The sequence below is a fragment of the Carcharhinus amblyrhynchos genome, chromosome 9, assembly GCF_965287045.1.
Source record: "Carcharhinus amblyrhynchos chromosome 9, sCarAmb.v2.hapA, whole genome shotgun sequence".
NCBI classification, from domain to species: domain Eukaryota; kingdom Metazoa; phylum Chordata; class Chondrichthyes; order Carcharhiniformes; family Carcharhinidae; genus Carcharhinus; species Carcharhinus amblyrhynchos.
Window position 1 is genome coordinate 52,921,492 of NC_137332.1, and position 16,074 is coordinate 52,937,565.

Genomic DNA, 16,074 nt, shown 5'->3' on the forward strand with positions numbered 1-16,074 from the left:
ATTGTATTTTCCAGACAGATAGCTCATGTCCTGTCTTGCAAGAGATCTCCTGAATTTACATAAGATTTGAAACTTTACCCATTGATCATGTTTGAATCCTTGCCACAGGCCCCGGTAGCTGTATGTTGGGTGGATCAATGCATTATGCGACAATGGCGCGCACAGCAGCAAGGCTGGCCAGTCTGAGCCTTAGTCGGTCCAGGAGTCTCAGCAATAGCAACCCCGACATCTCAGGTACACCAACCTCACCAGATGATGAAGTAAGGACAATTATTGGCAGCAAGGTAAACAGCCTCCATCTACTTGTAGGCGCTGATATGTATACTAAGAATTTAAGCCACATGTAGTATTCAATCCCAATTTGTGTATTTTTTTCAATTGCAAAGCTTTTTACAATGAAGTAAGACATAATTGTATATAACAGAAAGTTTGTTGAGGTTAAAGTTTCCCTTTTTAATGCTCTCCTTTTCTAATTAACACACTTTTCTGTCCTATCCTTCATCTCCAGCCCCAGACTCGGATTATGTAAATAACTTTATGTATTTGCAGCCCTCTGAACCTTGTGATTGGAAACAATTCTAGGTTTGAGATTACAATGTGTATTATTAATCTGTTTGCTAAATTTTAACAAAGGCATTTAAATAGTTATTACCTTTGCGTAAAATTCGCTATTTTTCAATACTAGTATTTCATTTTGTATTTTCAATTGCTTTGCCTAATATCCTTCTTGTTCCGTTTTAATAACTGATCTATTCTACAGGTAACCCCAGTGGCTCAGATTGTAAATGAACTGCCTAGTTCTAAGTCATATAGATTAGGAACATTTAATTCATATTCTGTACTGAGTTAACATATTGGAGCTCATGACCCCCTGATCAGCAGTGGACCAAAATCAGTGTGCTTTTTGCTCATGATCACCACCCAGTGGCTCCGACTGGAAAGTATATGTGGATGGACATCAGACGAGGGTTAGTTAATGTCTGGGTTTACTTTGTGGGCATCTCCCTGTACCTGTTCAACTGCCATGACCAAAATGAAGAATGGATACTTTCAGCATGCTAACAGAGTGTTCCCCAATTAAGTGGAATCAAAGTTCAGAAAGAGTTGGCATCTTCAAGCGAGGTTGAGGGAAAAATGCATTTTGTTATTGCAATCTGAGGGGGACTCTTTAAATACGCTTGCCTTATAGATTGTGTGTTTTTGGAGAAATTAAGGCGACATCCAGCTAAATGTTTTTAAATGCCATCTCCCATTTGCTTCATTCACCTGTTCAGGGACTAGATCGTTCCAATTCCTGGGTTAATGCTGGTGGCCCAACTGTCCCATGGAGAAGTCCCCCCAGATCAAGCACTGAAGTAATGCAGGTGGTTTCAGATGCTAGTACATTTTTTTCGGGACATTCCTTTGCAACTGAATTTTTACTTTCATCCATTTCCCATTATTCTGATTATTTGAATGTTTTGTATTTCAGTCCTTTTTAAGTTTTACTAGCAGTTGCTTGTGGTTAATAGTTTTTTTTGTGAAGTAAATTGTCATCAACTTGTTTTTTAAGACCATTTTCCACAGCTTTATGCTCGAGTGCTTGTGCATGCTACTTTATAGAAATGCATGGATTGCACAGTGTATCAGCACGTGACTGCACTATTGTAAATTGTATGTATTTTCACAGCTATGAATTTGTAAGTCATGCTTAAAAATTTAATAGTCCTAAAAGAATTCAGGAGTGAGATGTGTTTCACTCTTCATGTAGTAAAATAATTAATTTATTTCTCACTATTCAATTGTTGTATCGTCCCCAGGAATGCTGAAGGTCCTCTGAATTGGCTGTTGATTCCAGGCAGCTTTAGTGTATTTGTATGAATACATTCTAGGAAGATGGAATTTAAAAGCAATACTATTTAGTTATGTGCAGTACCTGGTGTGTAAGGCTTAATTCATCACTTCAAATTGCTGTCACCACTAATAGCCCATCTAATACTGCACATATCAAAGTTCAATCACATGACAAAGCACAAGTTTGAAAGAGTAGAATTAGTCATTGTATTGTTGTTTTTGCGGAGTTTATCGGGATATAGTTTGAAAATATTCTACGTTCACTTTTAAGCTTTACTCAAATCCTATATACAATATTGCAACTAAAGAGAAGTATATTAACCTGTGCCTCATACACCATACTCATTAGTCATCACTCACCTCCATTTTATTGACAAAGTTACAAATTGCCATGAGTTCTTTTATTATCACATGGCATCCAGATCTGTGTGTGTTTGGAAATGTATTACTTAGTGTAAACCCATTTGCCAATTTAGAAAATACAAATCAATCTAATACAGATGATTTCAGAAAGGCTTCTGCTGTTCACCTTGGTCAAATTCTTATCTGTAAGTGGTCTGCTTTTTGTTCAACCAGAGGGAAATATATGTTAGGGCTAAAGAGAAGCTGGACTTAAACGTCAGAATGAGAGTGTGTATATATCTGATCGCAATTCCTGCTGTGGTGGGCCCTAGACTAGTTACTGCTGCAAGAGGGTCAGACACTACTTCTACAGAGAGAAGATGAAAATTGACAGCCAGAGGCTTGCAGACGTAAAATGATAACTGAACTTTCTAATTCAGTTATTTTACATGAACATTTCACCATTAATTTATGCAGCCCAGAGTTGAATTGTTGTGTGTGTTACATGTTCATCAAGATCTACTTTCTTCACAATGAGACCCATGTTCTTGGGAGTTGTGTTGCAGATTATTTAAGAACTGAATGACGCCAAAGATTTATGCGTAAGCTTTTTAAAACTGGTTGCACTGTAATTTCACATTTATAACTGATACCATGTGGGAAAAAAAGAAAAGTTGTATACAGTTCTCTTGGCCAAATTACAGAAATATGCTGAACTGAGTATCAATGGGCAAGAAAAGTCAGAGGAGAAATCAGAAGATTGCCAAAAATTCAAAAAAGTAATATAGAAAATTAGATAAATCTGAAAGTACTGATTAGCTGACAGTAAGTTTGGGTTTTAAAAGCATGAAGATTGTAAGACATTAGAACGTAAGAAATAGGGGCTATCAAAGGCCAAATGGCCCCTTGAGTGTATTCCACTGTTTGACATGAGTATGGCTAATCTTCTACCTCCTCTCACCTGTCCCTTACCCTTTGATTCAGTTGGTTTACAAAACTCTCTTAATCTCAGTCTTGTTTATACTCAGTGATGAACAGGGGAAAGAAATTAAAGTTTATGATTGCCTGAGTAAAGAAATTTCTTCTCATCTCAGTCCTAAATGGCTTATCCTACTACTATTATCCCTAGTTCTACATTTTCTAGCCAGGGAAAACAGTCTCTGGTCATCCACCTTGACAAGCCCTCTTAGCAATTTGACATTTCAATGTCACTGTTCTAAACTCCAGAGAATATAGGCTCAATCTACTCAATCTCTCCTCATAGGCATACCCACACATCCCAGAATTCGTTGTACCTCCTCTAAGATAAGTTTATCATTGGCTAAGGATACCAAAACTGTATTCAGTACACCAGGTATCATCTCACCAATGTTGCTTTTAATGGCAGCAAAGCTTCCTTACTCCTATGCCTCAACTCCCTTGCAATGAAGTCTTACATACTTTCACACGTACTTGCTTTCCTATTTGCCTTTATGTATTTGCAGGTTAACTTCCTAAATCCCTCTGCATACCAACATGTATTAAGTTCTTGCCTATTAAAAAATATCCTACTGTTCTACTCTTCCAACTAAAGTGAATCATTCCACATTTCCCCATGTTATGCTTCATTTGCCACATTCATACCCAATCACTTGCCTGTATTCCTTTGTAGCCCCTTTGTATTCTCCTCACAGCTCACTTTTCCATTTGGTTTGTATCATCATTAAACTTGGATACATGAAAACCAGCCTGCTTCATCTAAGTCATTGGTATAATTTGTAAATAGTTCAGGCCCAAGTACTTGTAGCAATATGCTAATTACAGTCTGCCGATCTGAAAATGATTAGTTTATTCTTGCTCTTTCAGTATTACATCATTGATTCTCCCTTATCCATCCTACTAGTTACATCCTCAAAAAACTCACAGATTTGTGAAACACAACTTCACTGTCATAAAGCATTGCTGACTCCAAGGTCCCTGTTACCTTGCTTTATAGAACTATAAAATCCCTACAGTGTAGAAAGTGGCCACCCGGTCCATTAGGTCTGCACCAACTCTGAGAAAGAGAAATCCATCCATGTTCTCTCCTCCGCCCTATCCCGTCAGGACCACACATTCCCCATGGCCAGTCCATCTAACCTGCACATCTTTGGACTGTGGAAGGAAACGGAGCACCCAGAGGAAACCCACACAGACAAGAGAAGAATGTGCAGACTCCCACATAGACTGTCACTCAAGGCCGGAATCAAATCTAGGTCCCCGGCGCTGTGAGGAAGCAGTGCTAACCACTATGCAACCATGTAGAAAAGGACAAAGAGCTTTCCAGTCCTGATGTTCTGCATAAAAATAGGAAATTTAGGAGGAAGCTAAAAGGACAAATAGGATTTCAATAACCATAGTAGAATTGATTAAAATAGAGATAAGGGCATTTGCTTGAGAGAGTGACTCAGAAAGAAGGAAAGATTATCGACTTCTGGAAAATATACATACTGCTTATTTGATCCACTTCAGTCTAAGGAATGAAAAAAATTAACTGGCTTGGGCACACATGTAAGAGACGTGATGCAGACATGCAAGAAATGCAAAATTTTGTTTAACAAAGACTTTAATGGAACAGTTTAAACAAGAAGTATTCTGCCATAATGTTCCATCTCTTTTTAAGACAAATAACATTTTCAGTAGCAAACCAAACATCAGAACTTAATAGCTGATTTACATCCTTGTTGTGCTTTCAGATCAGTTTTAGTCATAGGTAAAGTGATAACCCCTATTATAAATGTGAAATAACAGACATATTGTTTGAAATATAATTTGATTGAAATTCTGTGCTTCCAACTCCTGCGTGTTTAAATTAATAGTCATTTCTGCCATATCTGACTTCACCAATCTGTTACCAACATTCATTCCACTCCATAGGCGATGGACCGAAGTAATCGCATGTCATCGCATACCGAGAGCACAAGTTTCTTACAAACGTTAACGGGACGCTTGCCAACTAAGAAGGTAGTGCACAGTACTATTGTGTGAGGCAAGTGAGGAAGGTGGGATAAATCTACTCCAGGAATTCTTGAATGCTATCTCTAACTCTGCTCAAACCTAGGAGGTTACAGTCCAAACCAAGTTGAGCTTTGTCATAGAATTTGTTGCAAAATTTGTAGCCTGCACCATACTAACCCAGTTTATGTATTGCATTGTGTCTAATGACAGCGCTAGAGTGTCACAAATAGTCAGACTGCTTTCAGTGGTCTGATTTGAATCACACAGAATTGCAGCTCGCTTTAAGCAGAATGTTTTGAAACTTTTTCTTTCAGCTAATATCAGATTGGATGATTCCCTGCTGTTGGTGCAGTTTGTTACTGAGGGCATATTTTCAACAGATTGAAATTTGTGACATATTTCAGGCAGCTGTGCTTAATCATAATCTGTGACCAAAAGTGGTCCATCATACATTTGAGCTTTGTTTTTACAATTGCAGGAGTAGCAGATGTTTTGATGCACACATAAATTTTAATTTTGTTATGGGGATGATTAAATTAAATTAAATTTACCAGTGGAGACAATTGTTACGTCTCACAGCCTCGGATAGAGCAATTCCCAAAATCTAAGCTTCCTTTATTCAATGTGTAAATGTACCACTTAAGTGGTGCACTAAGTCACATCAGTACTGAATGTCCCAGCTTATTTCTGGTCTATGCTATGTTAACTGTTCTTTATCAAAGCAACATTCGGGGGTGATGCAATTTGCCTCAGCCTCTGTCCCACAGTTCCTGTTCTTGATTATTCTTCAATGACCCTGCTGCAAAGTATTCTTGTGTAGATGATGAGTAAGAGTAGGATTGAACGTGAATACTATAACTTCATGGTCAGATTGTTTTCCTACACTGCTCTGAGCTCAGGCATGAAGAAGCATTGTCCTAGAGAGCTGTTTATATGAAATATTGGCACAGCGTGCGACAGAAAAACATTTTAGATTTTTATCTGTTGGAGTGAATAAATCCCAACTGTATGGGATCAAACACTGAAAGCTGCAAGAGATCTAGAAAATTAGATTTTCAGATGGAAAATAAACTTTTATTTGGCTCAGATTACAAACCCATCTCGCAAATCTGTTACTCAGTAAACTTCATCAGGTCAAGTGGAGGTCCTCATTTTTTTCCCAGCCCTGGATTCCTGGGTGCCAGGCATGTCAATTTAATAGAATGAAATCCAATGTCAGCCAGGGTTAAACTTCCAAAATGACTTCTTCCCTTTATCTCCCCCAGCTATCAAGTCTAGATAAAGTGCATTTCATGGAATCCATAGTTCCTATATAAAAGTACACATCAACACTCAGTATTTTACAAACAGAGTCTGGATGTTGTACATGAACTGGAGCTAAACAAATTCCAAGATTAGAAAGATTAAATCTACAGTCTAGTTGTGATTGTAGAACTCAGGCAGAATAACTATGTCCTTATTCTGGAATATTATTTTGTAAGTGTTTATAATTTCTGTTGTGTTGTGTGACTCAGCTATTGCATGAGGAGCTGGCCCTGCAGTGGGTTGTCAGCAGTGGGAGTGTGCGTGAATCTGCTTTGCACCAGGCCTGGTTCTTCTTTGAATTAATGGTAAGTACAATAAACAAGATCTGAGCCTTTGAATATTTTTAAAGTGGAGCTAGATCGATTCCTGATTAAGAAGGGGGTGAAAGATGATTGGGAGTAGTCAGGAATGGAGGGTTCAGGTTATAGTCAGGTCAACCATGATCTTATTAAATGGTGGAGCAGCCTCAAAGACCAAGTGGCTCGCTCCTGCTCTTAATTCGTATGTTGACCACTGTACGGTTAACTCTTAAGTTTTAAAGTTCAACATTGTACCAGTGATTGCTAAATTCATGTTTAGTTCGATAAGGTGTAGTTCAGAGAGAAGCTTGTTCTTTGTTTTGTTGATTTAAATTTTGAGTTATCCTATGAGCAAGTCCCACACCCCCAAACAGGGTACAGGATTTGCCCAATCCCAAGCCACCTTCATATTCCGCTCCACACTGTGGAAGTAATCGCACAACATGAACCATATACCTTTGTTTACAATGTGAATTTGCAGTTGTCCTAAAGTCCAGTCCCACAGCCATCCTGGCAGACAATCTTTGTAGTTGATAGAGAGGCCCATTCAGCTCATACATAATGAAATTAGCTTCATTTGATTCATACAATAATCTGAAAGTTCAAGGAGCAGAACTATTTTAGGCTAGTTTACTTTGTTTTCTAAAGTATGTACACTACTTAGTTTGTATTGAATAGGATCACCTCTGAAGGCAATGCTGTCATCTAAATGGAGTATTAGGGCTTCTGTGATGTGCATGGTGGCTCAAATGATGTCCGTCTCTCATTTTGCTCAGTTTCCCTTTTGGATCCCATTGGGCTCCATTTGTCTTGTTCAACAACCATTTTTTAAAAAATGGATGAGTATGTGTGATTCTAGCTGTTAAAAATCTGAATTTTGAATGAGATTTCTGGAAATTGTGTTTGAATTCTTGCAAAACAGAAGACATCAAGATGATCCAATTGATATTTGTGTAATTCTGTTGGAAATTGTTTAACTCCCAGGTTACTGTAGGAGACAAAGGAAAGGAGGTGGATGTTCCCCCCACAAAAATATAGTTTGGAATGAGCTACTGGGGGAAGAGTATGGAAGTAAACAGTATCAGTACATCCAAAAAAAAATTAAATTATTTTTGCAGAGCGAAATAATTGAGAGAAGTAACCTGGTGAGGGAGGGGGCGATGGTTAGGTGCAATTAAAGAGATGGGGTTTTTTGGTTCAGATAGTTTTATCCATTTTCCAGAATGTCATGTATTGATTCTGTCTCCATATCTGTCTTGTGAATTGTGTTGGCAGTCATTTCAGAGAAACCAAAACATGCTGCAAGTTCTTAATTTAAAACTTAAACATATATCTAGAACTAATGCTTTATGTAATGTGTTATTGATTGATCAGGTGAAAAGCATGGTGCATCATTTATACTTTTCTGACAAACTTGACACCTTGAGAAAAGCTCGATTCCCAGAAAGATTCATGGATGACATTGCTGCGCTGGTTAGCATGATTGCAGGGGATATAGTTACAAGATTTCAGAAGGTAACAATGGAATTCATTCTTCTCTTCATTTTCGCAGATGTGGTCATATAGACAGATGGAACCACATTAGATCCCTGGCTTGTGCTGTGTTCTCTAATCTTATGTTAGGGCGCCAATTAAGAACATAAGGAATAGGAGCAAGAGTAGGCCCTTTGAGCCTACCCTGCCACTCACTGTGACCATGTCTGATCTTTTACATCAATGTTACCTAACCACACCATTCCCATGAACTTTAATTCTCTTGCTATCCTACAATGCACTGATCTCTGTCTTACATATAGGAATAGAAGTAATTGGGGTTCTTGTGTGTTAAGGAGCAGAAAGATCAGCCAGAGTTTGTGCCCTTGCCTGTTGTTATATAAGGGAGCAACACGTTTTGGGTTTGTTAGTGATTCAACTTGGCAGGATGTTGCCTCTCATTGTCTGGATTGAAGAATGATTATATTGAACAAGGTACTGGATGGTGGGTAGCAGCCTTGGGCCTACTCCAAATGTAAGTCAGTGCCTTCAGGGAAAATTGGGAGAATAGTAAGTGAAGGGTGGAAATGATAGTCAACCTATCCAGCAAACCAGTTCTTGCCAGTAGTAGGAAGCCTTGTGGCTCAGTGGTAGCGCCCATACTGCTGGACCAGGCACTCCAGGTATGAGTCTAACACCAGGACTTGTAGGTCACAGAAGGAGTGTTCAGTGTGCTTCAACGTGCTGATAATCAGTTTGTAAGTCCTTCCTCCACATCCCCCGAAGGGCGAAAAAAACAGTATGGGTGTGAAGATACACATGTGCGAGAGAGAGCATTGGATGAAACATAGCCAAGCAAGTGCTGGACTCAGTCAAAACCAGTGAAAAATTTTCAGTATGCATTTCAGCATGCGTCTTGTATAAGTATTGTTCGCTAAATTAAGAGTTACACAAGAATGCTGATGGTGAAAATGATGAATTTTTTATATTTTTAGGATATAGAACTGATAGAGAGACTAAACGTTAGTCTTGCGTTTTTCCTCAACGATCTGTTTTCAGTGATGGATCGTGGCTTTGTCTTTTCCCTCACCAAAACCTACTGGAAGCAGGTAATAAACACAGAATCTATCTCTTCAGGGTGTGAAGAACATCACACAGATTATGGTGTTTTGAAAAAATACTACGAAAGGTTTTTCATAGCATCCTGGTAGTCCAGAAAATGAAATAGCTGTTAAGTGTAATACTGCATCGCGAATATGAATAAGATCCCCAGCTTCAGACCTTGGTTGGTGCTGAACTGGCTGTCATGAGTTGGGATAAGTGTATTGGGCTTGAGAGAGCTTGATAATGCTGCTAGATGCATTGAAATGGAAAATGTCCTACTTGTACCCACGTTTCCAAACTAAACAATTTTTTTTTCAATCAGAAAATCAAATTGTACAGGCAACAAATTGGTTCCAGATGATCAGGTTATGTGTACCATGAACAAAGTTTTAAAAAATAATTTACAACTGACATTAAAATGATTTAGTTAGGATCTTAGAATTTTCAGTTGCACAAATCCTTCTTGCATAGGTTCTCAGGATATCCCAAATTGGTTTACATCCATATTATTTTTTCAAATATGGCCGCTGTTAATGAAACGGTAACACAGTTTATAATTTGGCCACAACTCTGTCCTGCAAACAGAAAAATGCATTTGAAGTTCCATTGATAATAGCCTAAGCAATTTTTAAATTTTGATTGAACTGTGGGTGCGTGCACTTTTAAGTTTATTTAATTTTTATAGAATTTTATTGTTTTCTAGGTTTCTTCAAAGCTTTATGCATTACAGACTCCAAGTATGCTTGTGTCATTGAGGTTGGACTTCCTGCGAATCATCTGCAGCCATGAGCATTATGTTACACTGAACTTACCATGCAGTCTCCTTACACCTCCATCCTCTCCATCTCCCTCTGTGTCTTCTGCAACCAGTCAGGTACAATTGCTCATTGGCATGCGGTATTGAAGTTCTTTCTCATAAAACCTGTGACAAAGTCCCAGGCAGGAGATTATTTGAAAAGGTTAAGGAACATTTGAGGTAGGGAAGTAAATTGCAGTATATACACTGATTAGAAGAGAGAATATAGAATTGGAACTAAGTGCAGTTTCTCAGAATGGTTATAAGTGTGTAGTGGTGTCCCACAGAGTTCTGTTGTGAGTCTATTTCTATTTAATTATATCTATCAATAATTTAGATGTAAGGTGAGAGGGAGTAGAATTCAAACTTGCAGATGGTACTAAAATATGAAACGTAATGAATAATATTGATGACCGAAGGAAGTTGCAAAGAGATACTGACAAAATGGTGGGATTCAGTATTGAAATGATAGTGGATGCAATTCAATGTCAATAATTATGAGTTGTTAATTGGAGAATAATATAGAGGAGCAGAGGGGTTGGGGCACAGGTTCACAAAACATTAAAAGGAGCAATTCAAGTGATTAGGACCTTAAAAAACTAATAGAGCAATGCAGTTCATGGAAAAATATAATGAATATTAAAGTGAGGTATTTTTAAATATTGGAAAGATCAATGTCATATTTGATGACAGCTACAAACTCCATTTCTTAGCTACCAGCTTCATCCCTCTCCATTAGCAACTGTGTACGGTTGACCCAAACTGTTCACAACTTTAGTGTTGCTTTAGACCCCAAGATGAGCTTCTGATCATATGTCCACATTTCCACCCTTATAACATCACCTGACTCCACCTTTGTCTCAGCTCATCATCTGCGCAAACCCTCACCCAACCTTTCTCAAAATTTTGCTATGCTAACATATGCTATGTGAAGCACACTTGGCCTACTTCCCGTATGCTACACTATGTAAACTTGAGGTCATCCAAAACTCTGTTGCCCATGTCCTTACTTGCACCAAGTCCTGTTCACCTGTTGCCCTTATGCTCACTGGACTACATTGGTTTCTGGTTAAGTAATGCCTAAATTGTAAAATTCTCATTCTTGATTTCAAATCCCTCCACGGCCCCACCCTTCCCATCTCCTTCAGCCCCATAAACATTTTTTTAATTCATTCGTGGGACATGGATGTTGCTGGCTGGCCAGCATTTATTGCCCATCCCTAGTTGCCCTTGAGAAGGTGCTGGTGAGCTGCCTTCTTGAATTTCTGCAGTCCATGTTCTGTGGGTTGATCCACAATGCTGTTAGGGAGGAAATTCCAGGATTTTGATCGAAGGAACGGCGGTATATTTCCAAGTCAGAATGGTGAGTGGCTTGGAGGTGTTCCCATTTATCTGTTGCCCTTGTCCTTCTAGGTGAAAGTGGTCATGGCTTTGGAAGGTGCTGCCTAAGGATCTTTGGTGAATTGCTGCAGTGTATCTTGTAGATAGTACACACTGCTGCTGCTGAGCGTCGGTGGTGGAGGGATTGAATGTTTGTAGATGTGGTGCCAATCAAGTGGACTGCTTTGTGCTGGATGGTGTCAAGCTTCTTGAATGTTATTGTAGCTGCACCCATCCAGGCAAATGGTAAACATTCCATCACACTCCTGAGTTGTGCCTTGTCGATGGTGGATAGGCTTTGGAGATTCAGGAGGTGAGTTACTCGCTACAGTATTCCTAGCCTCTGATCTGCTCTTGTAGCCACTGTGTTTATGTGGTGTCCAGTTGAATTCCTGGTCAATGGTAACCCAAAGGGTGTTGACAGTGGGGGAATTCAGTTACACCATTGAATGTCAAGGGCGGTGGTTAGAGTGTCTCTTATTGATGGTCATTGCCTGGCATTTGTGTGGCGCGAATGTTACTTGCCACTTGTCAGCCCAAGCCTGGATATTGTCCAAATCTTGTTGGATTTGAATGTGGACTGCTTCAGTATGTGAGGAGTCACGAATGGTGCTGAACATTGAATCATCGGCGAACATCCCCACTTCTGACCTTATGAAGGATGAAGCAGCTGAAGAATGTTGGGCCTAGGACACAACCCTGACGGACTCCTGCAGAGATGCGCTGGAGCCAAAATGACTGACCCTCCACAACCACAACCATTTCCCTGTGTACCAGGTATGACTCCAACCAGTGGAGTGGTGCCCCCTGATACCCGTTGATTCCAATTTTGCCACAGCTCCTTAATGCCACATTCAGTCGAATGCAGCTTTGATGTCAAGAGCTGTCACTTGCATCTCACCTCTGGAATTCAGCTCTTATGTCAATGTTGAACCAAGGCTGTAATGAGGTAAGGAGCTGAGTTACCGTGGCGAAACTCAAACTGGGCATCACTGAGCAGGTTATTTCTGAGCAGGTGCTGCTTGAGAAGGGTGCCAGGCAAAAGGCAGGGAATTATAGGCCGGTTAGTTTAACGTCTGTTGTAGGTAAAATGTTAGAATCCATCATCAAGGAGGAAATAGCGAGGCGTCTTGAGGGGAATTGCTTGATAGAGCAGACGCAGCACGGTTTCGTTAAGGGGAAGTCGTGTCTGACAAATTTATTGGAGTTCTATGAGGATGTGTCTAGGGCGGTGGATAGAGGAGAGCCGGTGGATATGGTCTTTCTTGATTTTCAGAAGGCGTTTGAAAAGGTACCTCAGAAGAGGTTATTGCAGAAGGTAAGGGGGCATGGAGTTGGGGGTAGGGTGTTAGCGCGGATAGAGGATTGGTTGTCAAATAGGAGGCAGAGAGTGGGGGTTAATGGGTGCTATTCGGATTGGCGGTTGGTGACTAGTGGAGTGCCCCAGGGGTCGGTGCTGGGGCCTCAGCTATGTACCATTTATATAGATGATCTGGAGGAGGGAACCGAGTGTATGGTGTTGAAATTTGCTGATGACACCAAGATTGGTGGAACGGCAAATTGCGCGGAGGGTGTGGAGAGTCTGCAGAAGGACCTAGATAGGCTGGGCGAATGGGCCAGGAACTGGCAAATGGAATTTAATGTTGGAAAGTGCGAGGTGGTCCACTTTGGTAGGAATAATGGTAGGAAGGACTATTACTTACGTGGCGAAAAACTGCAGCAGGCGACGGTGCAGAGGGACCTCGGGGTCCTTGTGCATGAGTCGCAAAAACCCAGCCTGCAGGTGCAGCAGGTGGTCAGGAAGGCGAATGGGATGCTGGCCTTCATAGCGAGGGGGATTGAATATAAAAGTAGGGAGGTCTTGCTGCGGCTGTATAGGGCATTGGTAAGGCCGCAGCTGGAGTACTGTGTGCAGTTTTGGTTGCCGTACTTACGCAAGGATATTTTGGCCTTGGAAGGAGTGCAGAGGAGGTTTACTAGGCTGATACCGGAGTTGAGGGGGTTGAGCTATGAGGAGAGGCTGAATAAACTAGGCTTGTACTCGTTAGAGTTTAGAAGAATGAGGGGAGATCTCATTGAGACATATAAGATGATGAATGGGATGGATAGGATAGAGGTGGAGAGACTCTTCCTGCTCAGAAAGGACAGTAGAACTAGGGGGCACAGCCTCAAGATAAAGGGGGGGCGGTTTAGAACGGAATTGAGGAGGAACTTCTTCACTCAAAGGGTGGTGAATCTCTGGAATTCTCTGCCCGTTGAGGTGGTGGAGGCTACCTCGCTAAATATTTTTAAGACGCGGGTTGATGGGTTTTTGATAAGCAAGGAGATTAAGGGTTATGGGGAGAGGGCGGGAATGTGGAACTGAGCCATGACAGATCAGCCATGATCTTATTGAATGGCGGGGCAGGCTCGAAGGGCTAGATGGCCTACTCCTGCTCCTATTTCTTATGTTTTATGTTCTTATGTTTATGTTGATCACACTGTTGATGACCCCTTCCATCAATTTACTGATGATCGAGAGTAGACTGATTGGGCAATAATTGGCCGGATTGGATTTGTCCTTCTTTTTGTGTACAGGACATACCTGGGCAATTTTCCACATTGTTGGGTATAGCCAGTTTTGTAACTTTACTGGAAGAGCTTGGCTAGGGGAGCAGCAAGGTCTGGAGCATAAGTCTTCAATACTATTGCCAGAATGTTATCAGGGCTATTTCCTTTGTAGCATCCAGTGCCTCCAACTGTTCTTTGATATCACCTGGAATGAATTGAATTGGTTGGAGACTGGCATCTGAGATGTTGGGGGCCACTGGAGGAGGCGAGATAGATCATCCACTTGGCACTTCTGGCTGAAGATTGTTACGAATACTTCAGCCTTATCTTTTGCACTGATCTGCTGGGCTCCTCCGTCATTTAGGATGGGGATATGTGTGGAACTTCCTCCTCCAGTGAGTTGTTTAATTGACCACCACCATTCTCAACTGGATATGGCAGGACTGCGGAGCTTAGATCTGATCCATTGGTTGTGGGATCTCTTAGCTCTGTCTGTCACTTGCTTTTTTGCCATTTGGCATGCAAGTAGCTTCTGTTTTGTAACTTCACCAGGTTGACACTTCATTTTTAAGTATGCCTGGTGCTGCTCCTGACATGTCTTCCTGCACTCTCCATTTAATCAGGCTTGATGGTAATGGTTGAGTGGGGAATATGCCAGGCCATGAGGTTGCAGATTGTGCTGGAGTACAGTTCCACTGCTGTTGATGGCCCACAGTGCCTCATGGATGCCCAAACTTGAATTGCTAGATTGGTTTGAACTCTCTCCCATTTAGGACAGTGATAGTGCCACACAACACGATGGAGGTTGTTCTCAATGTGAAGGAGGAACTTTGTCTCCACAAGATGAATCAGCATTCCTCCATATTGAACAATAATTGGAGGAAGCACTGAGGGTGGCAAGGGCGCAAAATGTATTCTGGGTGGGGTATTTCAATGTCTACCACCAAGAGGGGCTCGGCAGCAGCACTACTGATCAAGCTGGTCGGGTCCTAAAAGGATACAACTGCTAGGCTGGGTCTGCAGCAGGTGGTGAAGGAACCAACCAGAGGAAATAACATTCTTGACCTCATCCTTACCAATCTGCCGGCTGCAGATGCAAGCAAGAGGTTTTCTTGCCAATGTTTAATCTGAAGCCATGAGACTTCATGGAGTCTGGAGTGATGTTAAGGACTCCCAGGGCAACTCCCTCCCAGTTGTATACCTCCGTGCCACCACCTGTCCTGTCGATGGGACGGGACATATTCAGGGATGGTAATCGTGGTGTCTGGAGTGTTATCTGTAAGGCATGATTCCATGAAAATGGCTATGTCAGGCTGTTGCTTGAGTAGTCTGTGAGATAGCTCTCCCAGTTTTGGCACTAGCCCCCAGATGTTAGTAAGGAGGACTTTGCAGAGTCGACAGGGCTGTTTGTTTTGCCATTGTCTTTTCCGGTGCCTAAATTGATGCCAGGTGGTCCATCCAGTTTCCTTTTTTTGTTGAGACTTGGTAGCAGTTGTTACAACTGAGTAGCTTGCTAGTTATATGGGAGGGCATATGGGAGTCAACCACATTGCTGTGGTGCTGGAGTCATGTGTAGACCAGACCAGCTAAAGATGGTAGATTTCCTTCCCTAAAGGACATTGGTGAACCAGATGGGTTTTTTCAACAATGGTTTCATGGTCATCAGTAGACTCTAAATTCCAGATATTTTTTAATGAATTCAAATTCCACCATCTGCCGTGGTGGGATTTGAACCCAGGTCCCCAGAGCATTATCTGGGTTTCTGGATTAATATTCGGCCATAATGTCACTAGGCCATCGCTTCCCCACATATTTACTGAATTAACACTTATCCCAGACCCAGAGGTAAAAGGCCTCTTTGAGCACCCCTGATTTTAATTACTTCTTCATTGTGGCTATATCTTTCACTGTCTTGGCCGAGGCTCTGGAATTCGCTCCCTTAACCTCACCCATCGCCTCTTACCTCGCTTTTGAAGTTGAAGTAAGAACATAAGAAATAGGAGCAGGAGTAGGCCA

The 16,074-nt window shown here is 41.1% G+C and overlaps 1 protein-coding gene across 16 annotated transcripts in view; it reads left to right on the forward strand.

Moving 5' to 3' along the window:
* Positions 1–16,074, forward strand: part of dock7 (dedicator of cytokinesis 7) — a 170,538-nt gene that overhangs the window by 96,291 nt on the left and 58,173 nt on the right. For 9 of the 16 annotated variants that reach the window (XM_080195666.1, XM_080195667.1, XM_080195668.1 and 6 more), the window contains 7 exons: positions 109–284; positions 1,275–1,364; positions 5,071–5,157; positions 6,666–6,761; positions 8,130–8,270; positions 9,224–9,337; positions 10,036–10,206. In XM_080195666.1, the coding sequence (XP_080051792.1) occupies positions 109–284; positions 1,275–1,364; positions 5,071–5,157; positions 6,666–6,761; positions 8,130–8,270; positions 9,224–9,337; positions 10,036–10,206 (875 nt within the window). The remainder of the gene's footprint in view (positions 1–108; positions 285–1,274; positions 1,365–5,070; positions 5,158–6,665; positions 6,762–8,129; positions 8,271–9,223; positions 9,338–10,035; positions 10,207–16,074) is intronic. The other 7 variants (XM_080195674.1, XM_080195676.1, XM_080195677.1 and 4 more) reach the window with 3 other exon arrangements.